The sequence below is a fragment of the Nyctereutes procyonoides genome, unplaced genomic scaffold (genome assembly GCF_905146905.1).
Source record: "Nyctereutes procyonoides isolate TBG_1078 unplaced genomic scaffold, NYPRO_anot_genome, whole genome shotgun sequence".
Lineage (NCBI taxonomy): Eukaryota > Metazoa > Chordata > Mammalia > Carnivora > Canidae > Nyctereutes > Nyctereutes procyonoides.
This window is the reverse complement of record NW_026575145.1, coordinates 3,833,539-3,851,555: the sequence shown is the minus strand read 5'-3', so window position 1 is coordinate 3,851,555 and position 18,017 is coordinate 3,833,539. Positions and strand designations below refer to the sequence as shown.

Genomic DNA, 18,017 nt, shown 5'->3' with positions numbered 1-18,017 from the left:
TTTCCAGGTCACAGCTCAAAGAAAGGAAAACTGTGTAAATACCACAGAGTTGAAAATGGAGCTGAGAGTTTAGGAGGGTTCCAAGGTAACTAGAGTTTGCAAGGCAGAGTGCTAGAGAGGATGAAGCTTCACAAAACACTCTGAAGACCTTCAGAGGATTCTTCTCAAATATTAGCTGAATGCTAGTCAGGGCATAAATGTACATAAATTACCCGAAGCTAGAGCTAGAATGGAGTTATTACAGGGAACAATCCCTGAATACTTCTTATTCCCATCAGCACAGTGGAAAACTTCATAATTCACAGGGCGTCGAGTAGAAAACTCAGAAGAGTTGCTTCTTAGTGTGGAAAAATAAACCATAGGCTAAAGGCTGGTTTGGCCCTGCTCATTAACAAAGCATAAAAGCAAGGCCTAAAAGGATCAAATTTATCAAATAACCTTATTCCATCCCAGAACAAAGCTCTAAAATGATTTAGGAATACAAAACTATCTCAGGTGAAATGCTATGTGACTGATATCCAATAAAAAATTACCAGGCATGGGCAACCCCGGTGGCTCAGTAGTTTAGCACCACCTTCAGCCCAGGGCGTGATCCTGGAGACCTGGGATCGAGTCCCATGTCAGGCTCCCTGCATGGAGCCTACTTCTCCCTCTGCCTGTGTCTCTGCCTCTCTTTCTCTCCCTCTCTCTCTTTCTCTCTCTGTGTGTGTGTGTGTGTGTGTGTCGTGAATAAATAAATTAAAAAGCTTAAAAAAAAATTACCAGGCATGCAAAGCAGCTGGGAAATACAACCCATACTGAGAAGGAAAAAAAAGCCAACTATTGAAACCAATGCAAAAATGATACAGATGATAGAATTAGCAAGGACATTATAGCTATAATAATAATTGTCTTCCATGTGTTGAAGAAGCTACAGGAAAGACATGGACAGAGAATCAGCTGTCAGACAACTTGCAAAATCCCTTTTGCCATATAATATAACACGACTGAGGGAAATAATATCCCCTTATATTCACACTCAAGGCGGGAGGGTATTATCGGGTGGTATATATCAGGGGGCAGGAATCATGGGTGCCATCTTAGAATTCTGTATTTCACATTGAGAATAAAAAGGATTACTTTATAATGATAATGATAAAAAGGTTAATTCATCAAGTGATGCTGATTTTATTTATCATATCATATAACAGAATTTTATTAGTACATTAAGCAGAAACTGGTAGAACTGCCAGAAGAAATAAATTTCATAATTATAGTTGGAACTTCAACAACTTTCTCTTATTAATTGATATTACTATACTAGAAGAAAGAAATCAGTGAGGATATAGAAGACTTGAATGACATGATTGGCTAGCTTGACCTAATGGCATTTAGAGAATGCTCCACTTAAAACAACAGAATTTACATTCTTTTCAAGTCCGCAAGGAACATTAACCAAGAATAATATTTTGAAACATAAAATAAGTAATTTAAAAGGATTCAGATTATGCACATTTTGTTCTTTGACTACAGTGGAATTAAATTAGAAATTAGGAATAGATGCCTGGAAAATCTCTAAATGTTTTGAAATTAGCACACTTAGAAGCAAGCATGGATCTAAGAAAGCAATCAAAAGGGAAGTTAGGGCAGCCCCGGTGGCCCAGCGGTTTGTGCTGCCATCAGCCCAGGGCATGATCCTGGAGACCCGGGATTGAGTCCCACATTGGGCTCCCTGCATGGAGCCTGCTTCTCCCTCTGCCTGTGTCTCTGCCCCCCCCCCTCATAAATAAATTAAATTTAAAAAAAAAAAACAACACTGGCACTTTAAGAGAACAATACTCTGGGGATTCCTTGGTGGTTCAGTGGTTTGGCACTTGACTTCAACCCAGGGTGTGATCCTAGGATCCCGGGATCAAGTCCCACATTGGGCTTCCTGTATGGAGCCTGCTTCTCCCTCTGCCTGTGTCTCTGTGTCTCTCATGAATAAATAAATAAAATCTTTAAAAAAAAAAAAAAAAAGAGAATAATCTCAAAAAACCAAAAAATTGCCAAATTGTTCCCTAAACTGCTAAGCAGATAAACATGACTCTAATGAGTTCGAGTTTTGTAAAGAAAATTCAAATCAGATAACTCATACTGAAATACAAAGTTTTAAGTATCTTCTTCCCTCAAGTCTATTTGACTTAGGTAAAGGAGCAAACACTAATATAGGAAAGTATACCTGATTTTAAATGTGGCATACATTTTACAAGTTGGCCCAATTCATTAAAAATACCTTTAATGGAGAGTCGAGTTTCCTTAGGAATCCACATTTAGATAAATAGAAGACATTGACAGCCAGCGCTTTTGTTTCTTTTTTCCAGAGCCTTTGCTGGGACTAATGTCAACAAAAATTTTAATATGGCAATCTTATATTTTAAGCTCATGCTTTTAGGGATAAATTCTCAGGTCTTTAGTATGGGAACTGCAAATATAACTCCATTACATGGTAATGGGAGATAAAGAATGTAGAGTCCTCATGTAAAGATTAGAACATACTTTTCTTAGTCCTTCAAGGACAGACTTTCAAAATGTTTGATTCTACTAATCCCATGCTGTGAATAGACTGGTTAACCTTCATTTTATAAATGTGACTGGGCTATGTGAGATTTGATATCAGTTGATCAAGATTTGAGTTTCAGTTATGGATGAAAACTGTCTCAATTCGACTTTTATTACCATTATCATGAGTATGCAGGGTGCAGATGAAAGCTTTTTATCAGCTAACTATATGAAAAGATAAACACTGTAATAATTTATGTGATCCCAAATGGGCTAGATGTAAAAATCTTTAAAACAAGTTTTTATTTCCTCTCGTCCTAATCCCAAATCTTCTTTTCCCTCGGTGTTCATCATCTTAGTTAATAGCTCTGCCATGAACATTTGGTTGTTCATACCAAGTCAGTGTTGACTTTCTCATTTCTTCACATTCCATCAATTCTTTTATTTTCAGAACATACCTTGGCTGCTGATCCTGTAATCCAAGTCACACCTGGCTGTAGTAGTGTCATCACTGGTTGGCATACTTTTATTATTGCTTGCCTCATAACAACAGCCAGACTGATACTGTTAAAACATGTTAGGGTCCCCCTAGAACACTAGAAAAAAAAATATTAACTGTTTTCTATAGCTTACCAAGCCCTTCATTTTCTGTCCATTGCCTCTCTGTAGACTCATCCCCTACCATGCTCTGCTTTACTTATCTACTCTAGACAACTGGCTATTTCCTGAATACCTAAGCTCATTTATGCCTCAAGATCTTTGTATTTAATTCTTTGAACCTTCTACCAGTGCTTTCTCTCTCACTTCATGTGGGTATCTGCCAAATGTCACCTCCTCAGAAAAGTCTTCTCTCATGACTTTAACTAAATTAGTGTTCTTTTCTCTATCCTCTTATACTGCTGTATTTTTAATATTGCTCCCTGACCTTGTATTTTAATACCTCTCATAGCAATTTGATTATGATATCCCATGTTGTGGGGGTTTTTGTAGTTTGGATCAAATTTGGAAAAATTTTCACCACTTTTTCTTAATTTCTTTTCCTGCCTCTATCTCTTAACTGTACTTTCTGTTACTTTTTGTATAGAACTAGGTTGTTTCTATAATTGTAAACTATTTTATGCTTATATAAAAAATAAGAATTTTGAATCAGACAGCTATTAAATAGGTTAACTCTTGCTTCCTTGGGTTCTTAGGTCTTGTCCTTTCTCTGGGTTTTCCATAAGTCATTCAGGGAATTTGAATGCTTAAAAAAATGGCTGCCATCAATATTACGTAAGGAAATATAACAATATTACTAATGGAACTCATTTTGGCTCACATTTTTCAAACCTACAAGATGAAAATCATCGCATTAGAAATGTTCTATCTGGGATCCCTGGGTGGCGCAGCGGTTTGGCGCCTGCCTTTGGCCCAGGGCACGATCCTGGAGACCCGGGATTGAATCCCACGTCGGGCTCCCGGTGCATGGAGCCTGCTTCTCCCTCTGCCTGTGTCTCTGCCTCTCTCTCTCTCTGTGTGTGACTATCATAAATAAATAAAAATTAAAAAAAAAAAACAAAGAAATGTTCTATCTAAATCCTACTCGAATCCATCCCACTTGAATCCCACTGTCTTGTTAGTATCCACCTACTCTTCATCTGCCTTATTAGGGCAGATAATGAAAGAAAAATACAAATTACAGAACCATCTGTTGGTGGTTTCTGCTGTTGGATTATATATTTGCCAATAAGGTAGTTACTTTTCTCCTTCCATTTTTTTTTTTATTGCTTCACTCACCTCTTGTCATTCCTTTCTCTTCTGTTCTCTAGAAAGAATATGACATTCTTATCACTAGGGAGGAAGTATTCCTTTTTATTTACAAAGCATTAACTTAGTTTGACTGTTAATGGTGATTTTAGCTCTTAAAATCTTGTGAATCATGAAAGAGAACTATTTGAACAAACAAGATTTTACATATTTTTTATTTGAAATTCCTAAATGGTATGAGAAAAACAAGAGTTCCTCATTGGCAGTTTTTTATACACACAAAAGAAGACATCTGAGATCCTATTCCAGTTGGGCCCCATTTAATAAGTGATTTTTGTCATTTATTTCTTTTACCCATAGGGAGAAGAAAATTGAAGGACTGAATTTTATTAGATGCTTAGCTGCTTATCATTCTGAAATACTGAATACAAAGTTACATGAAACAAATTTTGCAGTAGTTCAAGAGGTAAACTTATTCTTAAGCTGAATTAAGTATTGTTTGGATAACAAAGGAGAAATATGCCACATTTATTTGACCTTTAAAAAGTACCTCTGGGATGCCTGGGTGGCTCAGGTGGTTGAGCATCTGACTCTTGATTTTTTCTCAGATTGTGATCTCAGGGTGATGAGATCAAGCCCCACATGGGGCACTGCACTGAGCATTGAGCTTGCTTAAGATTCTCTTTCTCTCCTTTTGCCCCTCATTGTACCTTGCTCCAACCCTGCTCTCTCTCAAAAACAAAACAAAACAAAATCCCTCTGTACTAACTGATACGAGTAGGCTTATATATAGTTAAAAGTAGCTCAGGTTTGGGGCTCCTGGCAGACTCAGTCAGGAGAGCATGCAACTCTTGATCTCAGGGTCATGAGTTCAAGCCCCATGTTGAGGGTAAATTTTACTTAAAAGCAAAAAAGTAGATTATACCTCACTTTGCAACATTTAAAAATTTTTATTAAATATTTATTTTTAGGACATAAGAAAATATGTATTAAAACATGTTATTTAATAGTAAATTTGGCTTCAAAGTCATTACTGATTTTCTTTCAGAATATCAGCAAAATGTACATTTTGGAAATTTTTTTTAGGTGAAAAATTTACGCTCTGGAGTTTCTCGTGCTGCTGTGGTCTGTTTAAGTGATCTTTTCACTTACCTGAAAAAAAGCATGGATCAAGAATTAGATACTACAGTAAAAGTTTTGTTGCACAAGGCTGGAGAATCAAATACATTTATAAGAGAAGATGTTGACAAAGCACTGAGAGCTATGGTCAGTAATGTAACTCCTGCACGTGCAGTTGTTTCTCTTATCAATGGAGGACAAAGGTAATGTTCAAAATAATCTTGACATATCCTTAAACTAGAAATGCAGTTGTTTGCACTCTAGGATATAGGAAAAACACAAGCAATAATACTTTAGTATTATTTCAGTCAAAAAACAACCAATTCCTATGTAATAAACATCATATTAGATACAGAGCATGTAAATAATAATATTGTTATTCCAATAATTTTATTTATATTCATAGATCTGGAACTAAATAAATGTCAGTTATTATGAGTTTTGTTGTGTTTTTAACTTCTTGAGGAGTGGTGACTAATGTAATATGTCATTTTAGCTTTCAAAGATGATTGTTGAGGGTTAAGTGTAGTTTAATCATTTAAATTTAAATCTTTGGTAAGTAGTTCATACATTAGCTTTGTTTCAATTGATCATGTTTCCTTGTAGCCATTTACACATCGCAGTAAGAAGATGTACAGCCCAACACTTATCAGATGTAGTAGAATATATGGAACCAGAGCGTATTTTATCTGGAACAAAGGATATGGCTGACCGCATATTACCAGCTGCTGCCAGGTTTGCTCAGGACAGTTCACAAGAAACCAGGTGAATAGCTGCTAATAATATTTGCTGAGTCTGTTAGGATAAGGGCTTAAAAGTAGGCAGCAAGGATTAAAAAAGAATAAACATTTTTTTCTAAATGGACAGTGAGGGGACACCTGGGTGGCTCAGTGGTTGAGCCATCTGCCTTTGGCTCTGAGCATGATCCCAGAATCCAGGGATCGAGTCCCACGTCAGACTCAGTCTCTGAACTCAGGACTCTGCATGAAGCCTGCTTCTCCCTCTTCCTATGACTCTGCCTCTCTCTGTGTATCTCTCATGAATAAATAAATAAAAATATTTAAAATAATAAAAATAAATAAATAAACAAACAAACAAACAAGTGAGGTCCCCAAGGATTGGTGCTGGGGGATAGACTTATTTAACCAGTTCGTAAATGATGTTGAGGGAGTGCACAGTGAATTCTCCAGATTTACAGATGACACTACATACTTCTGGGTAGTGAGATGCCATGTCACAGGGATGAACTGCAGGAAAACGACACAAGACTATAGGAGTGGTCAGAAAAGTGGCAGAAGAACTTCCTTATGGGCATTTATGGGAAATGATAGATTTTCCAAGCAATTAGGTGAAATCAAGGAAATAGGTACACATGGAAAAGACAGAAAGCAAAATGGATAATGTATTGTCTCCTGAGACATGAGATGGCTGCTCTTAGAAAATCCCATACATTTCTGATTGCTGGAGATGCCTGGGTAGCTCAGTGGTTGAGCATCTGCCTTCAGCTCAGGGCATGATCCTGGGTCTGGGGATTGAGTCCCTCACTGGGCTCCCTGTGAGGAGTCAGCTTCTCTCTCTGTCTGTGTCTCTGCCTCTCTCTCTGTGTCTCTCATGAATACATAAAATCTTAAAAAAATCTCTGCTGTACTTGAAGAACAATTTTATGAAGGTCAAGAACAGTCAGAGAAAAATAACAAAATAATTAAGATGTGGATGGTACATTAGCTGTATTGATAACATGTTTTTTTTCTTAAGTAAACTCTATGCCCAATGTAGGCTTGAACTCACTACTCCAAGAGCAAGAGTCATATGCTCTACTGACTGACTGGGTAAGGTGCCCCTAGCTGTATTGGTGACAGAAATTTTGGATATAGTCAAGAGCCTAGGTTCAATTCATAACCCCAGTCACTTTTTATCCTTAAGCAAATTACATGTCTGTTAGGCTAGGTTTCCTCATGATTGATAATGTCTAATATGAAACCTAAAAATGTCTAATATGATTGATAATGTCTAATATGAAACCTAAAAATGTATGGCAGTTACATTTGAAGATAGATTAAAGGGAGGAGGGTGGGTCCTGAGTTCAGAGACTAAAGTAAAGGATAACAAATTATTAACATTTTAAGACAAAAGTATCCATGATTAGGTAATTGGAGTTAATCTTAAGGAAATCATGATTCCAGAAACTAATAAAGTCAATGTGTATTCATGTTCTGTCACTGTGTAACAAATTACCACAAACATGGTGGTTTAAGGCAACTCAGACTTTTTTTTACCTTACTGTTCTTTAAGGTACAAGTCTTGCATGGTTCAACTGCTTTTTCTGCTTGAAGTCTCCAGGGCTGAAATCAAGATAATGATAATGCTGAGCTCTTACCTAGAGGCTCTGTAGAAGAATCTGCCTCCAAACTCATTTTAGTTGTTCGCCAAATTCAGTTCTTTGTAGTTAAAGGACTTAGGTCTCTGTTTCTTTGCTGGTTGTTAACCACGGTCCTCACTCAGCTCCTTAAGGCCACGCAAATTCCTTCTTGTGCAGCCCCCCCCTCCATCTTCAAGCCAGCAATAGTATGTTGAATACCTACCCCTTGTGCTTAGAAGATCTCTGATTTCCTCTTCTGCTACCAGCCATAGTAAGCTTTGTGCTTTTAAGGGCCTATTTGATTAAATTATGTCCACCCAGGAAATCTCCATAACTTAGAGTCAACTATATCGTATAACATAACATAATCCTAGAAGTTATTTTTTTTTAATTTTTATTTATTTATGATAGTCACACACACACAGAGAGAGAGAGAGAGAGAGAGAGAGAGAGAGAGAGAGGCAGAGACATAGGCAGAGGGAGAAGCAGGCTCCATGCACTGGGAGCCCGATGTGGGATTCGATCCCGGGTCTCCAGGATCGCGCCCTGGACCAAAGGCAGGCGCTAAACTGCTGCACCACCCAGGTATCCCCAATCCTAGAAGTTATATCTCATGTTTATAAATTGTAGAAATTAGAGTAGGATATCTTTGGGGAGCCATTTTGGAAGTTGTGTATACCACAGTAAAGTTCAAAACAATTTATAGTTGTTATGTGTAACTTTTCCTTAATGACATGGTAGTTCTTCTAATCCATTTTGTCATTTCTTGGTTTCTTATTTGAAGTTTTAAAATTATAGAATGGCTACAACTTTCCAGTCTTACTATTTCTCACATTTAGTGTCCCTATTGTTTGTTTACTTGTTTGTTTTAGCCAATCTCTTATCATGGGGCCTATAATGGACCTATAGACCTTAATGTTCTGGGCTAAAAGTTATAATCATCTTTGAAACTATAACTGATTAGGAACTGCTTATCAAGGTGTGAACCTTATTCTGATTCTGAGGAGAGAACGGTAATTTTTATTTTCTGATACTACCTCCCTTTCTGTAATTTCATTACAATCGAAGAGGCCTGGTTGATAACACATATTCCTGAGATTATTCTGTATTCCCCACCCAATCCCCTTGCCTTCTCTGGTTCTTCTAGTCCCATATATTACAAGTTGCAGAAAAAAGCATAACTGTAATTAATTTTAGGACCAAGCCTCTTTGAAGAATTGTAATATGGTATAATTACAAGGTACTATAAGACTTCTCTATCCAAAAATATCTCCAATATGCACTTCTATGATAGATCTGTGGTTCTGCCATCAGAACGGTATCTTGGCATAAGGTTTTATCCTAAAAAGAATTATTTAAAAAATTATTTTAAAGTTTATATACCGGGATCCCTGGGTGGCTCAGTGGTTTGGCGCCTGCCTTCAGCCCAGGGCATGATCCTGGAGTCCCGGGATCGAGTCCCACGTCGGGCTCCCTGCATGGAGCCTGCTTCTTCCTCTGCCTGTGTCTCTGCCCCTCTGTCTCTCTGTGTCTCTCATGAATAAATAAATAAAATTAAAAAAAATAAAGTTTATATACCATAACAAAAAAACTTAGTTTGGAGAGCATTACACATTCATTATGTATCATCCATGATTTATCAAGTAACTTTGGGTATGTTTTTGGTAGCAAAGAATAGGTTTTTAAAGAATTGGAACCCAGGTAAGTTTTGGCAGTGGGAAAAAGGAAAGAGGATAAGAAATATAAAAAATACAGACCTTGGGAAGGTTAACTTAGGTCGGAACACCTCTGACCAATAGGTGAGCAGCAAAAGCTCACTGAGCGGAGAGCCCAGGACAAAGACAAGCTTCTCCTAACTCACAGTTCTGCCAAATATTAGCCCTGATTTGGACCACAGTACCTGAAAAGTAGAATTCAAACTTTTGGTTCTCCAAAAAGAGATTTGAAGATTTGGAGCTTAGTAGTTTTAAAAGTGAGGGGCAGGAGAATGCTGTACTCTAGTTCAGTTAGTATAACTACATTTCAGTGGCTTATTTAAGATAGGGATGACGATATTAACAGGTTTTTTTCTATTAAAATTGCATCTAAGGACAGAAATTGAGCTTAAGATATATGAAATTATTTGCGTATTTCTCAAATATCCATAGGTACTATGGTCGGAAGATGCTTTTCCTTATGATGTGTCATCCAAACTTTGATAAAATGCTTGAAAAATATGTTCCATCCAAAGATTTGCCATATATTAAGGAATCTGTTAAAAGCTTACGGCAAAAGGTATGTGGAAAAAGTTTATTTTGTAAACATCTTTAAAAGCAAGTACCAGGAAGCTAAAGGTAGAAGTAATAACTTCTTTGATTATTTCTCTGTTAACCATTCAGAATATAGCTACAGTAGCATTTCAACAACTGCAAGTGAACAACTTGCAATCCACATTCATAGTGTCACTAAGTGTTTATTGAATAGAAGTTTGATATTTAGTAGAATATAAATGTGCTTTATTGGAGTTACAAGACTTGGGTTTGAATCAAGACTTGGATTTGAGGGATCCCTGGGTGGCGCAGTGGTTTGGCGCCTGCCTTTGGCCGAGGGCGCGATCCTGGAGACCCAGGATCGAATCCCACGTCGGGCTCCCGGTGCATGGAGCCTGCTTCTCCCTCTGCCTGTGTCTCTGCCTCTCTCTCTATCATAAATAAATAAAAATTAAAAAAAATATATTAAAAAAAAAAAGACTTGGATTTGAGAATTAGCCAACTATACAACGTTAGATACATCATTTCTTTAACCTGAATTTTTTTATTTTTATGAGATAGGTTTAAGAATAGTTATAAAATATAGCATATTAATTTTTAAAATTTTAAAATTTTACCCAGCCAATATCTTTCCTATCAGTTGATCACATATTTGTTTAATTTACTAATTAGAAGGTATTTTATATATTTTTTTATTTTATATATTGATACCCATTAAAGCATAAGCATAGCTGATTATTAAAATGTATTCATTTATAAAAAGATCAATAATGTCTTCTATGAAAATTACATAGTGTAAATTATTTCACTTTACTAGTTTTAAGAGTTTTATTACACTGCCTTTCTCTATATTACTTTTAAAGGGCTTGGGAGAGATACCACTAGATACTCCTTCAGCGAAAGGAAGACGATCTCATACTGGCACTGTTGGAAATACAAGGTCATCATCTATTTCTAGAGATGCTTTTAATTCAGCTGAAAGGTAGGATCATTTGATATTCCACATCATTAGAAAAATTACTCCCCAGTGATAGTAGTCTCATTTGGATGTTTTTATGAACTATCCCAGGGGTATTTGTCAAAACTTAATGGAGTTTTAAAAGATGGTAAGAACTTAGAAAGTGTGAGGTAATTATATTTAATAAAGCAATTATATTCTCACAGCAACTGGCTTTTATATGCACTAACCATTATTAAAGCTTTTGTGCTGTTGAACTTGTCAATATTGGACCTGTGTTGGCTAATTCTGATTAATTTGATTTTAATTTATAGCCTTTACTTTTTCCCTTTGATTATAAAAGTAGTACATAATTATGACTAGTGAAAAAAATTTAGAAAATCCAACTTTAGAAAATCCAAACATTAAAAGAAGAATTTAACCAATTTAACCAATCACCTATGGTGCCACCAACCAGTGTTGTTCATTTTAGCCATTCTGACTAGTGCTAAGTGATATCTCATTGTAGTTTTGATTTATATTTCCCTGATGATGAGTGATCTTTTCATGTGTCTGTACATTTATCATGTGACATATATGGTATGTCATTTATTTACAAATATCCTCTCCCATTCCATAGAATGCCTTTAGCTTTGTTGATTTTTTTTCATAAAGTCCCAATAGCTTTTTTTTTGCTTTTGTTTCCCTTGCCTCAGGAGACGTATCTAATAAGAAGTTGCTACAGCCAATGTCAAAAAGGTTACTTCCTGTGTTCTCCTCTAGGATTTTGATGGTTTCCTGTCTCATATTTAGTTCTTTCCTCCATTTTGAGTTTATATTTTTGTATGGGGTAAGAAAGTGGTCCAGTTTCATTCTTTTGCATGTTGCTGCCCAGTTTTCCCAACACCAGTTATTGAAAAGAACATCTTTTTTCCATGGAATATTCTTTCTGGCTTTGTCAAAGATTAGTTGATCATATAGTTGTGGGTTCAATTCTGGGTTTTCTTTTTCTTTTTTTTTTTTATTTCATTTATTTATTCATGAGAGATACAGAGAGAGAAGCAGAGACATAGGCAGAGGGAGAAGCAGGTTCCATGCAAGGAACCTGATGTGGAACTCGATCCCGAGAATCTGGGATCAGCCACTGAGCCACCCAGATGTTCCCAGTTCTGGGTTTTCTATTCTGTTCTGTTGATCTGTGTTTTGACTTTTGTGCGTACCATACTGTCTTGATCACTACAGCTTTGTAATATAACTTAAGGTCTGGAATCATGATGCCTCCAGCTTTGCTTTGCTTTTTTCAAGGTTGCTTTGACTCTTCAGGGTCTTCGGTGGTTCCATACAAATTAAAGGGTTGTTTGATCTAGCTCCGTGAAAAATGCTGTTGGTATTTTGTTAGCATTTGCATTAAATGTGTACATTGCTTTGGGTGATACACACATTTTATTAATCTTTGCTCTTCTAGCCCATGAGCATGGAATATTTTTCTTTGTGTCATCTTTAATTTCTTGCTTAAATGTGTTATAGTTTTTAGAGTACAGATCTTTTACCTCTTTGGTTAGATTTATTCCTAACTATCTTATAGTTTTGGATATAATTGTAAATGGGATTGTTTTCTTAATTTCTCTTTCTGCTGCTTCATTATGGGTGTATAGAAATGCAACAGATTTTTGTACATTGATTTTTGTATCCTGTCATTCATTAATCTGTCAGTTGGCAACTTCTTGGTAGATTTTTGAAGTATCATGTCATCTGCAAATAGTGAAAGTGTGACTTCTTCCTTGCCTATTCAGATGCCTTTTATTTCTTTTTATTTTCTGCTTGCTGAGACTAAGACTTCCAGTACTATGTTATTTAAGTGAGAGTGAACATCCCTGTCTTGTTCCTGACCGCAGAAGAAAAGTTCTGAATTCTTCCCCATTGAGGATGATTTTAGCTTTGGATTTTTCATTATGGCCTTTATTATGTTGAGGTATGTTCCCTTCAAACCTACTTTCTTGAGAGTTTTTATCATAAATCATTGCTATACTTGGTCAAATCACTTTTCTGCATCTATTGAAAGGATCGTGTGATTCTTTTCTTTTATTAATGTGGTGTATCATGTTGACTGATTTGTGAATATTGAACCACCACTGCAGCCCAGGAATAAATCCCACTTGATCACAGTGAATGATTCTTTTAATGTACTGTTAATTCTCAACAAAATACCAGCAAATTGAAACTTTTGCATTCACGTTCATCAGGAATATTGACCTGTAGTTCTCTTTTTTAGTGCAGTCTTTGTCTGGTTTTAGAATCTGGATATTGCTGGCTTCATAGAATGAATTTGGAAACTTTTGAGAAGAATAGGTATTAACTCTTCGTTAAATGTTTGATAGAATTCCCTTGTGAAGCCACCTGGTCCTAACTTTTATATCTTGGGAGATTTTTGATAACTGATTCAATTTCCTTGCTGGTTATGGGTTTCTTCAAATTTTCTGTTTCTTCTCATTTCAGTTTTGGTAGTTTACATGTTTCTAGGAATGCATCCATGTCTTCCAGATTGCCTAATTTGTTGGCATATAATTGCTTATAATATTCTCTTATAATTGTATTTCTTCTCTGTTGGTTGTGATCGTTCCTCTTTCATTCATGGTTTTATTTATTTGCGTCCTTTCTCTTTTCTTTTTATTAATTCTGACTAGGGGTTTATCAATTGTATTAGTTTTTTTCCAAGAACCACTGCTGCTTTCATTGATGTGTTTTTAGTTTTATTTTAGAAACTCTTTTTTTAGTTTCTCTTATTATTTCTGCTCTGATACTTATTATTTGCCTTCTGCTAGTTTTAGGCTTTGTTGTTCTTTCTATAGCTCCTTTAGATTTAAGGTTAGGTTGTTTATTTGAGATATTTCTTGCTTCTCGAAGTAGGCCTGTATTGTTATATACCTCACTCTTAGGGCCCCCCTTTTTTTTAAGATTTTATTTATTTTTTTATGAGAGACACACACACAGAAAGAGAGAGAGAGAGAGGCAGAGACACAGGCAGAGGGAGAAGCAGACTTCATGCAGGGAGCCCGATGTGGGACTCGATCCTGGGTCTCCAGGATCACGCCCTGGGCTGAAGGCAGCACTGAACTGCTAATCCACCCAAGCTTCCCTCTTAGGACCCCTTTTGCTGTATCCCAAAGGTTTTGGACCTTCATGTTTTCATTTTCATATGTTGCCATGTATTTTTTTTTTTTAATTTCTTCTTTGATTTCCTGGTGACCCATTCTTTGTTTAGTAGCATGTGGTTTAACCTCCATGTATTTTAGTCTTTCCAATTTTTTTCTTGTTATTGACCTCGTTTGTTTTTTTGTTTTTTTTTTGTTTTTTTTAAGATTTTATTTATTCATGAGAGACATACAGAAAGAGAGAGAGGCAGAGACATAGGCAGAGGGAGGAGCAGGCTCCATGCAGGGAGCCTGACATGGGACTCGATCCTGGGACTCCAGGATCATATGCTGAGCAAAGGTGGATGGTTAACCACTGAGCCACCCAGGCGTCCCTGACCTCAAGTTTCATAGCATTGTGGTAGGAAAATATGTATGGTATAATCTTAAGTCTTTTTGTTCTTGTTTGGGCCTCATTTATGACCTAGTATGTTCTGGAGAATGCCCTGTGTGCACTTGAAAAGAATATATATTCTGCTGCTTTAGGATGAAATGTTCTAAATGTTTCTGTTAAGTCCTTCTGGTCCAGTCTGTTATTCAAAACCATTGTTTCCTTGTTTATTTTTTGTTTAGGTGATCTGTTCATTGCTACAAGTGGGGTATTAAAGTCCCCTACAATTATTGTATTCTTATCAATGCATTCCTTTATGTTTGTTATGAAGTGTTTTATATGTTTGCATCTTCCCAAGTTGGGGGCATAAATATTTACAATTGTTAGCTCTAGTTGGATAGACCCCTTTATTATGAAATAATGCCCTTCTTCATCTCTTGTTACAATCTACAGTTTAAAATCTAGTTTGTCTAAATATTGCTACTCGGGCTTTCTTTTGATGTCCAATTGCATGATAAATGTTTGTTCCCTCACATTCAATCTGCAGGTGTCTTTATGTCTAAAATGAGTCTCTTGTGCTGCCTTCTTTTGAATTGATTGATTGAGGGGTGTGTGTGTGTGTGTGATTGTTTTGTTGTATTCTATGTATCTCATTGTTTCCGTTTCTGTTTTTTAAGTGATTGTTCTGGGCTATGTAATAAACATACTTTATATACATCTTTACCTTCTCATAGTCTACTTTCAAATAATATTAAATCAGTTTAAATATAATGTAAGTGGGACGCCTGATATGGGACCCAGTCCCGGGACTCCAGGATCACACCCTGAGCTGAAGGCAGACGCTCAACCACTGAGACACCCAGGCATCTCTGTTTGGGCTTTTTTGTAGGTTTTTTTGTTTTCTGGTTGGTTTGTTTGCTTTGCTATTAAGTTGTATCAGGTCTTTATATATTTTGGTTATTAGCCTCTTTCACTTTCCAGGTATATGATATGGAAATATTTCCTCTCATTCTGTAGGTTATCTCCTCATTTTGTTGATGGTTTCTTCTGTGCAGAATATGATCCCACTTTTTATTTTTGCTTTTATTGTCATATCCAAAAGATTATTGCTGAGACCATTGTCAATGAGCTTACCACCTATGTTTTATTCTATGAATTTTATGGTCTTACATTCAAATACCCATGTTTCTAGCAGCATTATTTATAATACCTAAGACATGTAAATAACCTAAGTGCCCATGACAGATGAATGTGTATATATACATGATAGAATATTTTTCAGTCACTAAAATAATAATAATATGCCATCTGTGACAATACGAATGGACCTTGAATGAAATAAGTGAGACAAAGACAAAAACTATAATCTCACTTTTATGTGGAATCTAAAGAAAACAAACTCAAAGGTACAGAGAACGGACTGGTGGTTGCCTGAGCCAGGGGGCTAGAGGTGGGCAAAATGCGTGAAGGTAGTCAGAAGGTACAAATTTACAGTTATAAAATAAATAAGTTCTAGGTATGTAATTTACAACATGGTAATTATAGTTGATAATACAGTAGTGTATATTTGAAAGTTGCTAAGAGTGTAAAACTTTAAAGTTCTCATTATAAGAAAAATTATAACTCTGTGAGGTGATGGATATTAACTAAACTACTGTGGTAATCATTTTGCAATATATAAATATATCCAATCATTAAGTTATATACCTTATATGCCTATTAAAAATCATTATAGGGGTGCCTGGGTGGCTCCGTTGGTTGACCATCATGATTTTGGCTCAGGTCATGATCTCAGGGTTGTGAAATTGAGCCCTGTGTCAGGCTCTGTGCTCAGCACAAAGTCTCCTTAGAATATCCTCTGCCTCTCCCCCAACTTACCTGCATTCTCTCTCTCCCAAATAAATAAATAAATAAATAAATAAATAAATAAATAAATAAATATTTTTTAAAAAGCCATTATAACAATAACATATTGTGGGGATTATAATACATATAAGAAGTAAAATGCATGACAAAATTATCTTAAGGGGATGCCTGGGTGTCTCAGTTGATTCTTCATTTTGGCACAGATCATGATCTCAGGGTTAAGATCAAGCCCTGCATTGGGCTCCACTCTCAGTGCGGATTCTGCTTGTCTCTCTCCCTCTGCTCCTCCTCATGCTCACACTCTCTAAAATAAATAAATAAAATATTCTAAAAATAGCTTAAAAGATGAAAGAGGAGTATACTGCTGTAAGATTCTTACATTATATTTATTTATTTTTTAAAGATTTAATTTATTTATTCATGAGAGACACAGAGAAAGAAAGAAGCAGAGACATAGGCAGAGGGAGAAGCAGGCTCCATGCAGGGAGCTTGATATGGGACTTAATCCTGGGGCTCCAGGATCAAGCCCTGAGCAGAAGGCAGATACTCAACCACTGAGCCATCCAGGCATCTCTTTTTGATGGATTTATTTATTTTTAAACATTTAAAGATTTTATTTATTCATGATAGACGTAGAGAGAGAGAGGCAGAGACACAGGCAGAGGGAGAAGCAGGCTCCATGCTAGGAGCCCGACGTGGGACTCGATCCTGGGACTCCAGGATCGTGCCCTGGGCCAAAGGCAGGCGCTAAACCGCTGAGCCACCAGGGATCCCTCTTTTTGATGGATTTTAAATGCAGTTGTTTCTTAATATCTTTTTCAGAAGTTCGTTGTTAGTGTGTAGAAATGCCACTGATTTTTGTATATTGATTTTGTATCCTGAAACTTTCTGAATTGATTGACTGGTTTCTTAGTTTATTTGGTAGAGTCTTTGGGGTTTTCTATATATGGTTGACCCTTGGACAATGCAGGGGTTAAGGGCATCAGCCATCGTGCAGTTGAAAATCCACGTATAATTTTTTACTTCCCCCCAAATTAACTACTAATAGCCTACTGTTGACCAGAAGCCTTTACTTGATAAACAATAAAGAGTTGATTAACACGTTTTGAATATTTTATATACTATACCCTTATAGTAAAGTAAGCTAGAGAAAAGAAAATGTTAATAAAAATCATAAGGAAGAAAAAATGTATTTACAGCACTCTACTGTGAAAAATCCACATGTAAGTGGACCTGCATGGTGCAAATCCATGTTGTTTAAGGGTTGACTGCATAATATCATGTCATCTGTGTATAGAGGCAATTTTACCTCTTTCTTTCCAATTTGGAGACTTCTATTTTTTTTTCCCTGAATAATTACTCTAGTTAAGACATCCTGTCTTGTGTTGAATAAGAATGTAGAGAGTGGGTATCCTTATCTTATTCCTGTTATCAGAGAAAAGGCTTTCAGCTTTTCATCATTGAGTATGATGTTAGCTCTGGGCTTGTCATACTTGTCTTTATTATGTTCAGGTATCTTCCATCTGTATCCAGTTTGTTGATGGCTATTGAATTTTGTCAAATGCTTTTTCTGCATCTGTTGAGATGATCATATGATTTTCATCCTTCATTTTGTTAATATGATGTATCACATTAATTGACTTGGAGATGTTGAACCATTCTTGCATCCCTGGAATAAATACAACTTGGCCATTCTGTA

At 36.2% G+C, this 18,017-nt stretch overlaps 1 protein-coding gene across 6 annotated transcripts in view; it reads left to right on the top strand.

The window, feature by feature from the left end:
- TOGARAM1 (TOG array regulator of axonemal microtubules 1) overlaps positions 1 to 18,017 on the top strand; it is a 75,929-nt gene that overhangs the window by 49,202 nt on the left and 8,710 nt on the right. For 5 of the 6 annotated variants that reach the window (XM_055309089.1, XM_055309092.1, XM_055309091.1 and 2 more), the window contains 5 exons: positions 4,627 to 4,732; positions 5,353 to 5,588; positions 5,992 to 6,150; positions 9,892 to 10,018; positions 10,857 to 10,975. In XM_055309089.1, coding sequence (XP_055165064.1) covers positions 4,627 to 4,732; positions 5,353 to 5,588; positions 5,992 to 6,150; positions 9,892 to 10,018; positions 10,857 to 10,975 — 747 coding nt within the window. Of the gene's footprint in view, positions 1 to 4,626; positions 4,733 to 5,352; positions 5,589 to 5,991; positions 6,151 to 9,891; positions 10,019 to 10,856; positions 10,976 to 11,646; positions 12,836 to 18,017 lie in introns of those variants that run through there. The other variant, XM_055309093.1, reaches the window with a different exon arrangement.